We start from the raw sequence: 18,399 nt of genomic DNA on the forward strand, positions 1-18,399 counted from the left end.
TGAATCCTGATTGTCCCTCAAACAACAAATGATTTTTCTCAAGATAATCCCTCAATTGATTACAAATTATAGTCTCTAAGATCTTATCTACAGTTGGTAAAAGATTTACAGGTCTAACCTCCGAAGGAACAGTTGGTTTATTTACTTTGGGGATTCGAATTACAACGCTAGTTTTTAGGTCATAAAGTACCTTCCCAGTGACTATTGAAGTGTTAATTAAATATAGTAGAGGATATCCAATCACGTCAAAGAGTTGTTTTACCAATTTAACATTTAAACAATCATCACTTGAGCCTTTGTTTTTTAAACCATATACAATTTTTTTCAACTGTGAAATATTAATTGTTTTAAATTGAGAGAGTTGATTTAATATTTAGGTCTGGCGCCTCCCAGTCTCTATCCTCTATACTTTCAGAAACTTCATTCAAAGAGTCCAAAAAAAAGTTTTTAAAGTTTTCCTCTAATAAGCCGTTGTATAATTTTCAAAATTTAGCTCAGTAAACCGCTCACTGCCCTGCTTTTTTGTTCCGACTAAGTCCTTTAAAACTCTCCACATTTTTTTACTGTTCCCTTTGCAGTTGTCAATATTTTGTTCGTAGTACCGTTTTTTATTTTTTCTTATCACAGATACAACCTCATTTCTATATTTCTTAAAGTTTTCCCAATCTGCTTTCTGTTTTGTAATAGAGAATATTTTATAGGCCTTGTCTCTTTTTTCCTGTAACTCTTTTACATCTTGATTTCTCCACGTTTTTTTAGGATTAATTTTCATTTTTGGTACAAGTTTATCTAAGGCTGTCTGAATGTTAGTGATAAAATCCGAACAAATAACATCTACATTTACAGAGGTGTAATTCCATGTTTTTCCTATTAGTTCCTCAGCTATATTAGCAATATTCTCGTCACTCAGATTTCTGTAGTAGAAAAGCGATTTTTTTTCTGGCGGTTTCTGTATTTGTATATTTGCCCCAATTATTTCATGTTCACTTATGCTTTGAAAATCCCTTTGAACTTCTTGCAGATTAAAATCATTGGTTATTATGTAATCAATAAGAGAAGAAGAAGTTTTTGAGAGAAAACTTCTTCGAAGAAGAAATGAGACTTTAAGCTTTTTTCAATGCGACCAAAGATACGATCGGCGGGGAGATAAGAGTGACCTCTAATTGGAAATATAATTTCTATGTCCCTAATCTGCTCACATGAAAACGTTTGAAGCCAAAACATTAAAGCATGCACAACATGATTATTTTTATTTTGTCCTCCAAACCTATCTGCAAAAAAACGGATTTTCGTTGCATTGTCTGGAAATGTAAGTTTTTTCAAAAAATCGATAAGAGCGAAAGATATCTCAGTCGCCCCTCTACCTGCTTGGTGCTCCATCCACGTATAGAATAATGGGTCTTTACAATTAAGTTTGATAATGCAAAAAAAGTATATTGACAGCTGTTGGGCGTAAAATGCCTCCTGAACAGGGACCTTGGGTAATACCTGAACTTGTTGCAGATCAAAGCAATATGAAATGGTATTGGGATCTTCAACTTTCATTAATTTATGAAATTGTGATGCACGGAATTTATGCACTTTTAGTTCAGTAGATAACTTTTGTTTTTGTTTAGCAATTTGAGACATACCAATTTTGGTTTTTGTTCTAACGCAGTAGCTACAGACATCAGTAATCCTATATTAAAGTTTTGTAATTTACTTTCAGATTGTTTGGTGCTTTTTTGTTATATAATTGCCAAAGTATAGAAATGTTGTATTCTGATGATACATAAATCCGTCGAGACTTTTTTCTTCCATAGTGGCTTTCCTTTCCTTGTAACTGACTAATAAAAGATCTTACAGCATTCAGTTTATCCACAAAACTTAAAAGTGCGTCTATCCTCTCTCTCTCTTTTTTCTGTTAAAACTGTTTCCCCACTTTGCACTTTTCTGCAAATGATATTCACCCTCCTCTGACCAACATTGTAAGCAGCCATTATAAACTTCTGACAAACCTGCAATTTTTGTTGCTTAACGAAAATCTAAAAAAAATTTGGTGAAACATTCAAACTAAAAAAATATTTAATTTTAATTAAAAAAAATTCAAATCCATATTTTTTTTAAATAAAAATAAATGTATATAACAGCGTGGGGATTTGAGCACTTTTAGTTTAACTTACGCAATATTTTACTGCAAAAGAGTGAGGTTTTCCATCAGCCTTGCGACACCTTTTTCGTTTAGGTATATCTAAAGTAATGTAACTGGCTAAAATTCCGTCTTGAACGGTTTTATTGGATTTTCTATAAAAAAACTTCCCGAAGTTTAATTACATCTTCTCGGCTCACTTGCTGATATTTTAAATTTGAATCATTTTTATGGTTGCAAGCTATATCAAATTGCTCTAAATCGGGATCATGGTTTGAATACCTTGAAATAGTATAAAGTCGTAACAAAGAGAAATAAGCATTAAAAAATAAATTCATACCTCACTTGTTTTTTTTCTTTTCCTAGTTGTTAAATTAATTTGTCGCTTTCGGCTACCCCGGTCACTATCAACAACAATGTGCTCACCATCTACAGACTCCATTGTGATTTAAACTTCACGAAAAAGTTATGAAACAAACAAAATACTTGTACATAAACTAAAACCACACCGACAGATGACAGAAATTAGGTTATGAAACAAACATGTTGACATCTGGACCAAACGCGATTTCTTTGTCTTGTGGACAAAATCCTTTTTGTTTGTCTAAAGGTGATGGACTAAATGCATTTTGCATGTCTAGGGGATTTTCGATATAATATATTTTAAATGGTACAAAATTCGATTTGAACGTCCAAAGTGATGTGAATGATAGAAATTCGGTTAAATAATGTTGCGCCACCTTTCAAAGACAAACTGACAAACTGCGTTTTGCAACTCTGCTCCTCATTTGTATGTCTACCATATTATAAATACGAGCCACACGTAGTTTTAAAAACAACCATAATGGACCCATAACGATGGACAGGGCAGTAGACCTGACAAAAGTAATTTCTGAAATCTTAACATAATTAATATGAATATTAATTATATTATAATTATTTTATATTATTCATTATTTGAATATCTGACTGGTCTTATTATCAACATAGAAGTGCTGCCACTCACAACCTCAGCAAAACTGAACCGGAAAAAATCTGAAAATATGAAAACCTCGCTAGTAATGAAGCAAATCTGGTAATTGAATAAAGTCTCTATAACTCCACTAGTAATTTTAGCAGAGGGGATATTGACAAAAAGATTCAGGACATCGGATTATCACCGACCATCATAATACATAATTATGCAGCAGGTAGTAACACTCCAAACCTGTCATATACTTCGAAAATTCCTGAATGGTGCTTGAGTGGGAGGAACTGAAGTGTTTTTTCACCAGGATACCAAAAAATTAGCGGCGAAAGCTGAGAAGACGCAAAAAGAAAGAATAATAATAATAATAAAAAAATGTGAATTATTATAATTATTACATTCAATGATGGCAAACAGCTGGGCACCAGTGTATGACAACACGTAACTTGATACACGTGAATAATTTTTACATTTTTGAAATATTTATGCACAGCCTTTACATCTCTTGCCATTACCACAACACACGCATCCGTTTAAAATTCTGTCAGTCTTACGCAAACAATGTTTTTTTTTAATTTATTTTCCATTAAATGCTAGCTGACAATTAATTACGTCAGTTTTCGTGTTATTACTCGTTTACTACTTTTGTTTAACTTAATATAAGCGATAAAAAAATATATTATTATAATATTAATATTATTCTTACTCTCAGCACTTTTACGAGTCGGGCATGGCTTTAGGAGAAATTTAGTTTACGTACTTTATGTACTTTTCGAGACATATGCAGAATAGGTGGCTTTTACATATGATATGCAATATGATAAAGTAGGAAAGAAAGGAGGCCCTTATCAAGAAAAAATATAACTCGATTTGTCTTACAAGACGTAAAATTTGTAGGCTTAAAAGCTTCCACATCCTTTTAAGTTTACTAGCAAGGTACTTTGTTATTTTCCCATTTTCAGTTTTTGTAATATTCGATGTTAGTGGGATGGTTATGACAATGATAAAGACTGTTTAATTTATTTTATGTAATTTATGTCTGTCATTATAGCTCTATCCTACTCAATAAAGTAGTCATTTTCTAGAACTGAAAATGGATTAAACATACATCAAAATGGTCTAGGGGTCAAAGGTATTAATTAAAAGAGAATTAAATGAAAATTTGGACATTTATTTGAAAAATATTGAAATTAAACAATTAATTTTGGAAACACCAAACATTAATTTATAAAAAGCAGAAAAATTATTTATTAATAGAATCACATCCTGTTGTTAATAACAGATTGACAACCGTTTGGCAAGATCCTAATTAAAATTCCAGTGTCGTTTTCCTTAATTTGTACCCATTGCTGTTGCACAATTCAGCAACTTTTTCCTTGTCTGGAGTACTATTCCTTGATTTGAAACAACGCAATTTAACTTAAACGTGGTTGATAGGATTTAAATCAGGGTATTGCACAGGCCATGTCAATACCTACAGTGATGGCCAAAAGTAGATAGACAAATGGTTTTTTAAAAAAATCAAAGGAAATAAAAATTCTATAATAAAGATATTTAAGTATATTATGGGCAACATAAACATGTATAAAAATAATAAACTCCTAATTTGGTAAATAATAAGAAATAACTAAATATACGCTGGACAAAAGTAGATAGACAAATTTAAAAAATAACCAATACTCTTTTCTTTCGAAGTATTTTTTTTTAATTACAAACTAAACCATCTACAATATTAGTATTTTGTAAAATACCCATTATTATCTATTACAGCCTGACGTCTACGTGGCATTGATTCAATAAGATTGTCTATGAGTTTAAAACCAATATTTTTCCATTTCTGTTGCAACCGTTCGAATAATTCACCTTTATTTGAATAGTTTGTATCCCTAATATCACGATCTACAATTTCCCATAAATTTTCGATAGGATTAAGATCGGGTGACTATTTTTTCTTCTTCGAAAAATTGCTTCATAATTTTGGAGGAGCAATATCAATTTGACGATCACCCGCGCGATATGCATTAATAATGCGTTGTCTTAAATCAAGAGAGAATCTAATTCCGCGTGGCATGTTGCACCTTAAGTTAAAGAGAAGCAATACTATACTAATTTTATTTTATAAATATCTAGACAAAAAAATAATTCCAAAATTGTTGTTGTCTATCTACTTTTGACCAGCTATATTTATATTATTGCCTTATCTGATAGCAAGCAAAATATTTAACTGAAATTTATTGGTATCTTTTTATAGACCGCCTTACAAATAACAATAATTTAAAATCTAGGGGACCAGGATACATTAATTTCCGCACCCATGCGGGCCAATCACGGTGCTTTGTCTGTGATTGGCTCAGATAATTAAGGCGCGTATTTCAAATCTGATTATAAGAGGAATTATGGTATTTGAGAAAAATAAACATACGGAACGTTTTACTTACGTAAAGAAATTGTTTTTATTTTCAGCAAATGATGGAAAATAATTTTGTTACATGATCTTATTAATTTTGCTTTTACTAAAATAGAATTTATCTCATTTCAGGCACTTAGTGGATAGCTTTGAATTAATTCTCATGCTCTAAACTACGCTCAATTAAAATTTAGTATAAAAAAATTGATAATTTTATTAAATAAAAGGACACATTTTGTTATTATTTTATGTAGTAATCCATTATATTATTTAAAATTTTCATTTTAAAATGAAAAATTTTCGAGAAGTATTATTTTATTGTGATATACCTACCTATTACCCTTTCTTGTCTCATGTGATCCATACATCAAATGCAATTGCATACTATGAAAATGAGCCATAATAATGGAAAACATTTCTTGTATTCTTTTTCAACAATGAAAAAAGACCAATATTTTTCAGGATCTGAGCTTATTAAATATGAATAAAACAACCAGATTATATTTTAGTAAAGTAGGTTTATTCATAACACTGATGCAGAATATTCAAAATTTATTATATTAACTTCATCTATTAAGCATTGTACCTAATATATATATATAACATAGTTGCACAAAGGGTTCTATTTACAAAAGTTGACAACAAATACCAATAAATATGAAACAAACACTAATATATTATTTAATTGGGCAAAATTAAAATTAAAAAAATATATTTTATAAGTATCCTTCACCATAAGCCAACGAATTACATGAATACAAATAGCCAACACCACTTAGATATAATACCAGAATAGGTCACTCACAAAAGCAATGCCATTCAGTAATAAAATAGTTATAAACATTTTATTATAAATAAATTTATTTAGGTTTTTTGTTCTATTTTTCTTTTTTTACTCATCACCATTTCTTTTTGTTTTACTGTCTGCATAAAATTTCTAAAATCACCCATAAATTTTTCTAAATCATGTTCACCCAATCCACCACCATAATTACGAATTTCAGAGCAAAACTGTTCTAGACAAATCTACAATTTTATACCATACTATATTATAGAACTACCAAATAAAATTATTGTTAAACTAAATACCTCACGCTTTCTTTCAAAATCAATTGTCACATTCATTCTCACGTCAAGAAAATTATTTACTTCATCCTCATTAACTGTCTTGCTTGTTGAAGGTTCATTGACATACAGATTATTATCTTCTTGCATTTCATCCATGAAACCTGAAACATATTCGCTCCTCTGCTCAAATAAAGCTACAGCATGTATATGCTTACACATGACACTTTTAACAGTATATTCTGGACAATCACAATTATATTTATGTTTACATATTTTACACTTCTCACCATATATTGCCCTACAGTCCTCATCACAAACTTTATTATAATTTACACAATACAATTTATGATTATCACTAAACGACCTTACCTTAAAATGTCCTAATTCAGAATATGATACATTACCGTTATTACCCACCATTTCTTCTGCTTTTTTATGTGCACTCTGACATATTTTGTGCTGATAATTATTTGCATTTGGCCTTTCCACGTTTATAATCCTTTTCCACATTCTTTCATCAACAAGTTCATCCAGTAAATCCAACAGTTTTTCAATCCTTTTAAGAGAAAATATATTTTCTACATATTTTTTTTTGTAATGTGTTAAAATTTCCTTACCTAATATTCTGCTTTCCATTCATTTTGTTGTACTTCAGAACTTTATTTAAGCTTTCAATTGCCATATTTGTATTAATTCCGGCATTGATTCTATAACAATGTGCCCACATCATTATTCTCTCTTGACTTTGGAAATAGTACCTAAAATATTAAAGAATTAATTACATTTGTTTTATAATTTTTTAGTGTTGACTTTTTTAGTGAAGTACTTTTTCAGGTAATTCTGAAAATTAGTTTCCTCCTCTTCTTCTAATTGCCTAAAATAGTTCTCTTTCAGCTGTATAAATTTTTGTGGATCAGTCTCCTTTAAAATTTTCCTCATTTCATGTTTCATTATCTGTCTATTTTCCAACTTCTTGATTTTAGACCTTCCTTGTATGCTCCAATTTTTCACTATATGCCAGGTACAAAGTAATCTTCTTGGTTTATGTTCTACAAATAAGTGAAAGAATAACATAAAATAAGTAATGATCTATGATACTGTTTGATTATACAGTATACACATACCTGCATCCATAGCCATTATCCATGCATTGTAATATTTTGGATCGTCATCACTCATTATATATTCAGCTTGAACTGCTTCCCCTAATCTAGTTTTAAGTGCCCTAAAAAAACCTCTTGAATTAATTGATCTAATCTGTTACTTAGTAAGAATGCCACTGGAAAACCCATATTTTGTTCATCTCTCATTAACACAATTGTCAAGTCCCAGTTTCTCCTATTTGTTCCATGAGTTCCATCTATACAGATTATTTTTGGAAAATCTCTTATTTTTTTGTCCATAATAGCATTCATATATCCAAGTGCAAAATCATCTTCTAATCCTGGATAAGTTTCTCCTAAAATACATTTAAACAACATTAACTTGTTAATATAATATTAATATATAAAATTGCAATTCTAACCTATCTGTTTAAATAAAAATCCATGATTTTTTCCATCACTGTTCCATTCCTGAATTTTTAACACTGTGGCTATCATATCATCACTGTCCCTTTTCTTGTCAATATTAAATTTTCGTATTAGGTACTCTAAATCTCCTCTTGTTATACAATTTTTCCTTTGTAGTTTATTGCCGTCTATGCTTCTGGCCTCCTGAATAATTCTCTTATTTCAAACTCCTGCTGCTAATTTATCCACAATTATCTCCTGTTCTGATTTTGTTAGCCTTTTGCTTCTTAATTCGTCAGGGTGTCCTACGTGGGTTTCAAAAAATCTTACTCTAATCACTCCTGAAAAAATGTCATATAAATGAATAAATCTTTTATTTCAATAATTATTAAGAAAAAAAATACCTACCATCTACTAGAATTTTAACTATTATTCTTGACGGACAAATTCCTTGCATACGAATGCTTCCTTTAGACTTTAAATTCCGTTGCAAACATGTACTGACATATCCTAAAACATGATTAATTATTAAAAAATTACCGACTTACATAATTATAAAACTAACTAGGTACCTTTTGAATCACTTCTATTACAATTATAGTAAATAAATTCTTCCCCATTAGCACATTTCTTTCTTCGATGAACAGCATAATCTACCTCTCTGTTTTCTGCAGACCTCCAAATTTCAAACTCTGCCAAATTCCTAAAATTTAAAACAGATTCTTTAATCTGTATATTATGAATACTATGAAAGTGTCTTATTAAAGAATCATAGGATGTAAACTTCTCTTTGTCCAGGCAAAGGGGGCAAATAATGTGTTGGCTCTCTTTTTCACTCTGTTTTTTATTATGTATATCCCTCATATGCCGATACAATGTTGAAGTAGAAGAAAATGACTTTCCACAATCTTCACATATTAATTTATTATCCCTAAAAAAATATATACTGTTCAATAAAATTTCACAAAGGTACTTAATTTTAAAAGCACTTACCTGTTTTTATCCATGTTCACCGAATAAAGGTGTAGTAAATTAATGTAAATATACAGTGGTGTTTTGAATTTACAAGAAAACAATATAATGTAAGTAATAATAATTACTTTTGGTCGCACAAATTGTAAATAAACAACAAAACGTTTCAAAAACTCAAAGCTCAAAGCTGAAAATTGAAAGTGAGGTTAGCAAACCACATCAACAGTCCCGCCGATTATTTCGACGATGCCGACTGACAAAATCCGAAAGCGATCCGTGATTTCATTGGCCCGCATGGGTGCGGAAATTAATGTATCCTTAGGGGACCTGTGGGTAAATCTTTAAACAATTATATGAAAATAATACTTTGTCTATCTACTTTTGGCTACTACTGTAAATACTGTGCTGCTCCAAAAAGTTTTTGCGGTTCTTGTTAAAAAAAAGACTGGCAGCAGAGGATTGGCAGTAATATTGTATTTCGAAACGCGAATCAACCTCATGTATAGTTTCCGACGCTCTTGTTAGATCAGTATACATTTTTCTCAAATCAGCAGCATCTTCTTTTTCTTCTCAAATCTTTGCCACAAACATCCTATATAGCTTCTTGTAGAATTTACAACTTCTACGGCGTCGCGCATGTTCATACCACCCTGTATCATACCAACAGCTTCTCAATGTATTTCATGATCAGGATGTTGACTTTGTTGCGTGCACAATTAAAAGAAATTCTCTCTACACTGGCAGCAAAAATTGTACTGAATGCATTTTTTTAGCTTACCAAATACGCCTTGAATAATTTAAATTATTTATTTAATATCAGTAAGGATAACTTAATATGATGAATGTGATAAGCTCCCTTTAAAGAAATGTCCAACGAATAACAGAATTTATCTTGCTCTATAGTTCGAATGTGTTGACTACAATTTCTTAATCCAGTAATTTTGAACGTGATGTGGGCCTGGAGCTTTCCAGTTATGTGGTTTTTTATGACGTTAGTCACTTCGTCAACTGAATGCCATTTAATTATTGTTCTTTGCTCGTTCTACAGTCAGCCATTCAGTGTCGAGGTTGCATTCACTAGAAATTGTTAATTGAGTGCCCCAGAACTCCTCGATGTTCTATTTAGTGGGCTTTCGATAGAATTGCTTCTCTGAGCGTTCAAAAAGTAAATTATCTTATTTCCTTTTATTACTGGATTTATACTTTCTTAAGGGACCTGAAAAAATAGATTATTATTATTATTATTATTATAACAACATGAGGTTCAATGGTGTCAAGGCGGTGTTTTTAGATGGTATTCCTTGAGTATCTGATGGTATCTTGAATAAAAATGAGAAATTTAACAGAATTAAGAAGATTTAAGGAAATAGAGAATTTACCCTTAGTGGTCTGTTTTTTATTTGAATTGCTATGTTAACTAGGTTCTGACCAGCCAGTATAATTATTTAGATTGTCTGCCTCAAGATCTAGGTTGAGAGCTATGCATTTTTTAGTTACTCTTGCTATTTTTAGAATCACAATTTTTAAACATACTTGTTTTCCTATTAATATAATTACATCACTTTGTAGCTAAAATTGAATGTTTTATTATTTTGCTTGATACCAATAATTATCCTTGTTCTACTTTACCTATTTTCAAATCATGAAGTACATAGAATAAATTAATGCACTTTGATTAACACGTATTGTACTAGTTAACTCTGTTTTAGGAAAAGTAACAAAACTACTTAAATCGGCGATTTCCAATTAACGTCGGTGATATGGGTTGAACACATGATTCCTAGCATGTTATATTTTACTTCTTACAATTATTTTTTGAATTATACGTAAAATACTGAATGTTTTTTTTTTCAATAATAATAATTACCATTTATGAAATAATAGGAAATGAGTGTCGTTATATTAATAAATACTGGGATGAGCGAATTTATACGTAAAAATTACAAAAAATTTTGAGGTTGAAATTTGACTGTTTGGCATTCAGCCCTGCATGATTAAAAAATAAAATTTAGTATATTTTTATTTTTTTTTTAAATCAAGCATGCCTTGATACGAGCATTTTTTAAATTTTATGAGTAGGTAAAGTAGTATTTCTATGCAAGATATAAAAAAAGTTTATAAGAAAAAGTTTCAAGAATTTCATAACCATAGGCCTACTTTGATTTTTACGTTTAAATTATTTAATTATTTATTCTCCCTTTTTTAAAAGTTTTAAACAAAAATCAAATAAATATTAATAGTTAAAATAGTGAAAGTTATTGCCCTTGGACTAATTCTGTTTACGATCGGTACGAATTTTTTGCTCGTGGAATGCATGCCCCTTTTTTGCTGCATTTACGAGTTTTTGTCGAACTTTTTTAAATATAAACATTCTCAATTAAATGAGGCAGCTGAATGAGCACTATAAAACAATGTCACTGTCAAAGTTATGTACAAAAACGTACTTATATCATATTATATATTGTAAAGTTATCGGCGGTGCTGAACATAAGCAAATCTGAATTACAAAGAACTTTTAGCATTATCATACCAACAATATTAAAGCATTCAAACCAAGGTACTTACATACGTTAGAAGAGGGGGATGAAGCGCGCCGTTTATTATTCTCTAGTTGGTTAGGCGATAAAATTTTAGGGATTTTCATAAAAAAATTATATTCTCTGACGAATCTACTCAACAAATGGTGTAATTTCATCCCGAAATTGTCGATTTTGGTCCAATGAAATGCCAAAACTTGTAATCCATGGCAAGAGGCAATATTTTCAACGTTAGGTGCGCCATATCTTACCTTTTAGGTATTATTGGCCATACTACATTGAAGGATCTCTTAATCAAGAAAAGTATCTCCAAATTTTGGAATACGGCAGCCCCAGTACTCGATATTATAGCTATTCATCAGTTATTAGAATATTAAAAGAAAACAAAATGCATCCCTATAAAATTATACCCACCCATGAGCTCACGGAAGACGATTTTGACAGGAGAATGTATTTTTGTGAACAAATAATGCAATGTTAGACAGCAGTGTGATCCAATTAGAACATGTTATGTTTTCTGATGAGTGCACCTTTACTCTTCACGGTCATGCCAATCGTCAAAATTGCCGTTATTGGTCCAGGGAAAATCCTCGCTGGACGAGAGAAGAGAATACTCAATACCCTGAAAAGGTTAGCGTGTGGGCAGGAATTATTGACAATCAGATCATAGGTCCCTTTTTTATTGAGGGCAATTTGAATGGCGATAATTATTTAGAATTGCTTCAAAATAATGCAGTGCCAACGTTGGCCAACTTGTATCCTGATCCAGGAAACCCACAAGTTCCAGCGAATATGATATGGGTTCAACAAGATGGAGCACCACCCCACTACCAAATAAATGTCCGGCAGTACCTTAACCAAATATTTCCAGATCGGTGCATAGGGAGGCGAGGATCGATGGAATGGCCGTCACGGTCTCCCGATCTGACGCCATTAGACTTTTTCTTATGAAAACTATTGTATACAAAACTAAACCCACTGACTTAGCTGACTTACGAAGACAAATAACCCTGGCAATTAGATCGATCACACTTGAGATGTTGAGTAATGTTTGAAGAAATTTCTATTTACGGTTAGGGTGTTGCCAAGGCGTTCGTGGCGAGCATTTTGAACATCTCCTACATTGACATTATTGTTTAGATTTGTATTATGTTTTTGAATATGTTGTAACAACTTTCGGCAAATTGGTATTGGCCACCGTTATCTGATACTCTACTATACTGTATAAAAATTTATTAGCTAATTTATTCCATTTGCCTGACACACACTGTATATCGGAACAGCCACTGACTTCTTTAATTCATTCGGAATTATTCCTGTTAAAATAATACAATTAAAAACATGGGTCAAGGGTTTTGCAATATTATTCCGTATTTGCTTAAGTAAGGTACTCTTTAATTCATCTAATCCCGGTGCAGAACAGTTTTTTATAGCATTCATATTTTAAAAAGCTTCATCCTCAGTAATAGGCGTTAAAAACATAGTGGTACAATTTAAGCGGGAAAAATTTTTTTTATTACAATTGAATTTACTTGACATTGTTTTTCCTTCGTTTATAAAACAATTATTAAAAATATTTGCTTCATCTTTTTTATCAGATTGAATCGTGTTATTTTCACATCTAAGTGATATTTTGTTTTTATTCATATTTTGATTAGTATTCAGTTGCTCATTTATTATTTTCCACATTTTTTTTGGATTCTGTTTGGTTTCTTTAATTTTTTTTTTGAAAGTACGAGATTTTTGTTTGTTTTATTAGCATATTTAAAATATTACGGTAATTTTTATATTTATTTAACAAAGCAATATTATTTTTATTTTCATTTATATTTAAAATAAATACAGACAACTTTAATCGCAATGTTAATAATAATTATTTTGAAAATAAATGATTGATAATAAATTATGAACATTCAAAAAACTGTCATAAAATGGGGCAAGTTTGGTTAGACAATAAAGATACATCTTTTTACGTAAAAAATATTATTTTACTTCCAATATATTTTTCTAATCGAATATGCAGAAAGGTCTATAAGTTTTCCGAAGAATTTTTAACAGAACCAGAAAATAATACGATTTAGTTAATACCTTTATTAATGAATACAAATTATACTAGATTATTATACCGGATGGTCCAGTTTCGAAAGCGGTAACTTAAATGACAGAAAACCTCAAAATAATATCAGTTCATAATGTAAACTATATTCGAAAAATGCTTCGTTAGAAAGATACAGGTTGTCAAAGTTTTAATTAAAATATTTAAATTTCATTATATTTTTTAAACTACTTTAGAAATTTAAATAAAATGGGGCACGTTTGGTTAGATAATAAAGATTTTTTTTTTTTTTTTTTAGGTAAAAAATATTAAGCCGAATTTACACGTGTCAAGTAGCTAAAGCAAGTTACTAAATTTAGTTACTTGTATGGTGTAAACAACTTGATTTAGTACTTGCGCAAGTACCTAATTTAGTAAGATGTTTAGTCAAGCAAGTTGTCTCCCCCACCTTTGCTTTCTAGAAACTAAACCGCCGACTAAACAAGTGTAGACAGGTTTTTTAGTCGAGTTCATAAGTACAGACTGCGACGTTGATTTTTCTTTTATTTGTGGCGTGTTTTAAAAATGTCTCGTTGGAGTGAAGATACAACAATAAAATTTGTAGAAGGGTATCGAGAAAGGCGATGCTTATGGGATACAAGGGCTACCATTTACAAAAATAAACAAGCTCGGTACTCGGCGTATAAGGAAATTGAGGAGATCATGGGGATAGAAGGATTCGGAGTGCCTGAAATCAAGAACAAAATACAGGCGTTGAGGTCAATTTATCCTCAAGAAAAAAAGAAAATAAGGGACTCTATGAAGTCAGGAGCAGGATCGGAGGATATTGATGTCCCCAGTGTAAAATGGTTTAAGGAAATGGACACATTTTTACGTAACGTAGAGGATAATAAGAGGCCTACGCAGGATAATAATTTCAATGTAAGTGTATTGTAGTAGTGTTCATATTATAAGTAATTAATCCGATATACGTGTTTTCCCGTCCGGTAACCCGTAAGTATCAATTTGTTTATATAAAACCCTGTAGAAAAATAATAGAAAATCATTTCTGAAAACTCTCTTATCATAAGGAAAACACGTATACCGAACAATAATTTTCATATTATATTATTTATATTAAAGTACAGTCAAAATATCATCCGTTGCTGCCATGGCACCGCACCTTCGCCCTTAAAGTACTGGCAGAGTCGATCTCGTATTCTAGTATTCTTATTGACGGCAAGGGAGTATTAGTTTCATTTCTCCACGAACCTAGTCTAACCTGACCGCTTTCTATATCTTCTTCATTTAACGAATCCACTCGGTGTGTAAGTGTTATGAGAAGTGATTTGCAAATAATTGTGTATTGCGAAACAGGCTTTAATAATTTTGTCCACAGTTTCTGCTAAGCATGCCATAGGCTTTTCAAAAATGCGAAATCTGCTAAACAGAAGCGAAAGCATTTTCTACTATTCGTCTTGCCCGCAAAAGGCGGTAATTGAATATTTTCTGATTTTCCGAAAGCGCTACTTTTGAATACGGTTTCATCAAATACGTTTTCAGTGCAAATGCATCGTCACTTACAATGAAACCACCATGTGGTAATAACCCATTCTCTAGGGCATCAAATAGAGACGATTGTTGGAAAACTCCCATCGGATTGTCTTCCAGGACATCCAACATTTATATAGGAAAAACAATAGTTGTCATCTACCAGAGCTAACAAAATAATGCTGTTAGTACCCTTATAATTAAAGAATTCACTGCCACAATTTGCCGGTGCATGAATCGTCACATGTTTCCCATCAATCGCACCGTAACATTTGGGGAAATTCCAGTTCAAACGAAATCCCTTCTCAATAACGTTCCATTCTTCTTGGGACTCCGGCACCTAAAATAATATGAAATTTACTGCTGGTTGTATTATCAGTATTACCTACAAGTATTTGAGTTTGGCTAATACGGTACCAATATTTTTTTCTATTTCAGATACAACGCGAAGAAGAAGTTAATGAAGAAAAACGAGAAAATGAAGAAGAAATAATGGCTGCAAGAAACGAAACGTCTCAGGAAGTACCGCAGAAAAAAGTAGAACTACGTCAAAATTAAGGCACGTTACTGCAGTAGTTAACGACCTAAAAAAAATAAGCGAAACTATGACACATGAACCTGCCAATGAGCATGAATACATAGCTTTTGGTCGCAGTGTAGCTGCACAATTAATGACGTTAACTCCTCTTTCCGCCATACAAGCACAGGAACGCATTCAGTCTGTTCTGACAAGTTTTAATCTACAAGACCTCCAGGCCCAGAGTAACCAGTACGACACATGCAGATACCAGTAGTGCTCACGCCTCATCTTCCATCTATACACCACCGCAGTCCCCTACATATTCCGACATGCATTCTTCGCATAGTGATGGATCCACAAATATAACTCGTGCAGAATCAGTTGCCGATGATATTGTACGATCACAGATAATAGCAAAAGCTTTTTCCAACATTTAACATGTTTTGTTCATCAACAACTTTTTCGTAATAAAAACATTTAAAAATAATACCTTTATATATTCTTTCAGACTTTCATAAATAGCATCACACACCTCGGGTATAAATTTGGAGATTGCAGGTGACACACGAAATAACCCCTGCAAAGCTGTATAACTATTTCCTGTGGCTAAATAAGACAATGTGACTTCCAATTTTTCTCTAGTTGGAATAGCTGATCTCATTACAGTGTTCTTTTTCGTAATTTGAGGAGCAATTTGAGCCAACAATATATCAAAATTTTCTTTAGACATCCTCAGCCAATATATTATTCTGGTTTTCTCCTCAAATTGGGTTGTAAAAATCACTTAAGATTTGAAGATAAATTTATTTCAACCGTCTAATAAATCGCAACATAGAACAATACCATATTACCAATAACTTATTTATAACAAACAACAGATTACAAGAACACAACAAACAATTAACAAATTTAAAGAAGGTGTTCGAAATGTGAACCATTTTCTGCAATACATAATTCACATCGACGAATAACCGAACGTGAAATGTTATTTATATTAATTTATTTTAATAATTTGAATAGTGTGCCATGAAATAAAAACAGTGTCATAAAATGTAAATGTCATATTAGTATTATCGTGTCAAATTGCAATTGTGTTCTCAAAAAGTGTTATTTGTTTATTTCTTCTTATCATTTTTGTGTCAAAATGCCATTTATGTTTTCAAATCAAGAGTTAGCGGATATCCACTTTATTTATGGGGTTGCAATGTTGCAAATAGAAACTCTGCAGAAGCAGCCCGGGAATATATGCGCAGATATCCGATTAGAAGGCATCCACATCCTTCTGTATTTGTAAGCGTCCATCGACAAATTATTGAGAATGGTTTAGGCAATGTACGAGGAAATGAAAATAATGGAAATTTTCGAATAGAGAGAAACAGGCAACAAATTTTGCGTAAGTTCAACAGAGATCCTACAACAAGTATTAGAAGAGTTTCCGCTGGTTTAGGAATTTCAGCTTCCCGTGGTTACCGAGTGTTAAGACGGGATCATAGACGTCCTTATCATTTGCAGCCTGTTTAGGGATTACAACCAGGAGATGAAGAACAAAGAACTTGTCGAGAGAAAGATTTTGTCGTTGGATTCTTAATGCAGTTAATAATACTCCAGGTTTTTTAAATAACGTGTTGTGGAGCGATGAGTCGTGCTTCACTCGGCGTGGAGTGGTCAATTTCCATAATCAGCACATTTGGGCGCATGAAAATCCACATGGAATTCGACCAAGAAACTTCCAGCATGAATTTAGTGTTAATGTCTGGATTGGTATTTATGACAATCGACTTTTTGGACCATATTTTTTGCCACCACGGATAAATGCTGCAGCCTTCTTGGAATTTTTAGAACGGGAGCAGGCGAATATGTGGGAAGATATTCCTTTAAATTTAAGAAGACGGAGTTGGTTCCAGCTTGACGGTTGTCCTGCGCATTATGAGAGAATTGTGCGAAACTGGTTGGATACCCATTATCCAGAAAGGTGGGTGGGTCGTGGAGGGCCAGTAGCGTGGCCTCCACGATCCCCAGACTTAAACCCCTTAGACTTTTCAGTATGGGGATTTTTAAAAGAAAGAGTGTATGCGACACCTGTTCCAACAAGGGATGACCTTATAAATAGAATTAGGATTGCTTGTAATGAAATAGTACCATTTTTAAATAACATTTCACGTTCGGTTATTCGTCGATGTGAATTATGTATTGCAGAAAATGGTTCACATTTCGAACACCTTCTTTAAATTTGTTAATTGTTTGTTGTGTTCTTGTAATCTGTTGTTTGTTATAAATAAGTTATAAGTATTTGTGGTATTGTTCTATGTTGCGATTTATTACACGGTTGAAATAAATTTATCTTCAAATCTTAAGTGATTTTTACAACCCAACTTGAGGAGAAAACGGAGTCAGATACGAAAAAATATCAAGAGGGCATTTTTGTTTACAATTAAATGCACTATTTAGAAATGATCGTTTAATCGACTTAACCCAGTGGCGTGCTACTTTTTTAGTCATATTAACATTATTAATTAGTCATATCTCCGCCACTGGCCAACGTAGAATCATGACATTATTTACGATTATGACCCTTCATCCTAGAATTGTTTATACCAATTTTGATTTCAATATCTTTGATAGTTCGGATATTAAAAAATAAAAACTTTTTTTTTGGGAAACTTTGACGCCCTGTATCTCAGAAACAAAAAGTTTGACGATCAA

The 18,399-nt window shown here is 31.8% G+C and overlaps 3 protein-coding genes across 6 annotated transcripts in view; 2 read left to right on the top strand and 1 right to left on the bottom strand.

Annotated features, from left to right (window-relative positions):
- Positions 1-18,399, top strand: part of LOC126746527 (uncharacterized) — a 136,493-nt gene that overhangs the window by 70,295 nt on the left and 47,799 nt on the right. The gene's annotated exons all lie outside the window — the stretch shown is intronic.
- LOC126746526 (uncharacterized) lies at positions 6,122-9,583 on the bottom strand. Of its 4 annotated transcripts, XM_050454836.1 has the most exons (11): positions 9,075-9,579; positions 8,654-9,012; positions 8,490-8,591; positions 8,096-8,422; positions 7,851-8,029; positions 7,695-7,795; positions 7,397-7,619; positions 7,188-7,328; positions 6,975-7,126; positions 6,592-6,731; positions 6,122-6,528 (listed from the first exon to the last, which is right to left on the bottom strand). In XM_050454836.1, the coding sequence occupies exons 5-11, from the start codon at positions 7,871-7,873 to the stop codon at positions 6,367-6,369; spliced, it is 942 nt and encodes a 313-aa protein (XP_050310793.1). In that variant the 5' UTR covers positions 7,874-8,029; positions 8,096-8,422; positions 8,490-8,591; positions 8,654-9,012; positions 9,075-9,579; the 3' UTR covers positions 6,122-6,366. The 4 variants fall into 4 exon arrangements, with proteins under 4 accessions (XP_050310793.1, XP_050310790.1, XP_050310792.1 ...); XM_050454833.1 differs by having other exon boundaries at positions 6,592-7,126; positions 9,075-9,583; XM_050454834.1 differs by having other exon boundaries at positions 6,123-6,528; positions 6,592-7,126; positions 7,188-7,313.
- On the top strand, positions 13,965-16,423 carry LOC126746528 (uncharacterized). The gene is made up of 2 exons (XM_050454839.1): positions 13,965-14,567; positions 15,615-16,423. Exons 1-2 carry the CDS (start codon positions 14,211-14,213, stop codon positions 15,732-15,734), a joined length of 477 nt encoding a protein of 158 aa, XP_050310796.1. The 5' UTR covers positions 13,965-14,210; the 3' UTR covers positions 15,735-16,423.

This window comes from Anthonomus grandis, chromosome 17 (genome assembly GCF_022605725.1).
Source record: "Anthonomus grandis grandis chromosome 17, icAntGran1.3, whole genome shotgun sequence".
Lineage (NCBI taxonomy): Eukaryota > Metazoa > Arthropoda > Insecta > Coleoptera > Curculionidae > Anthonomus > Anthonomus grandis.

Coding starts and splice junctions, on each gene's coding strand:
- LOC126746526 (XM_050454833.1), bottom strand. CDS start 7,873: ATGAACAAAATATGGGTTTTCCA. Junction 7,796..7,850: donor AACAAAATATGGGTTTTCCA/GTGGCATTCTTA, acceptor AGGTTTTTTTAG/GGCACTTAAAACTAGATTAG. Junction 7,620..7,694: donor GATAATGGCTATGGATGCAG/GTATGTGTATAC, acceptor ACTTATTTGTAG/AACATAAACCAAGAAGATTA.
- LOC126746528 (XM_050454839.1), top strand. CDS start 14,211: ATGTCTCGTTGGAGTGAAGATACAACAATAAAATTTGTAGAAGGGTAT. Junction 14,568..15,614: donor CGCAGGATAATAATTTCAAT/GTAAGTGTATTG, acceptor TTTCTATTTCAG/ATACAACGCGAAGAAGAAGT.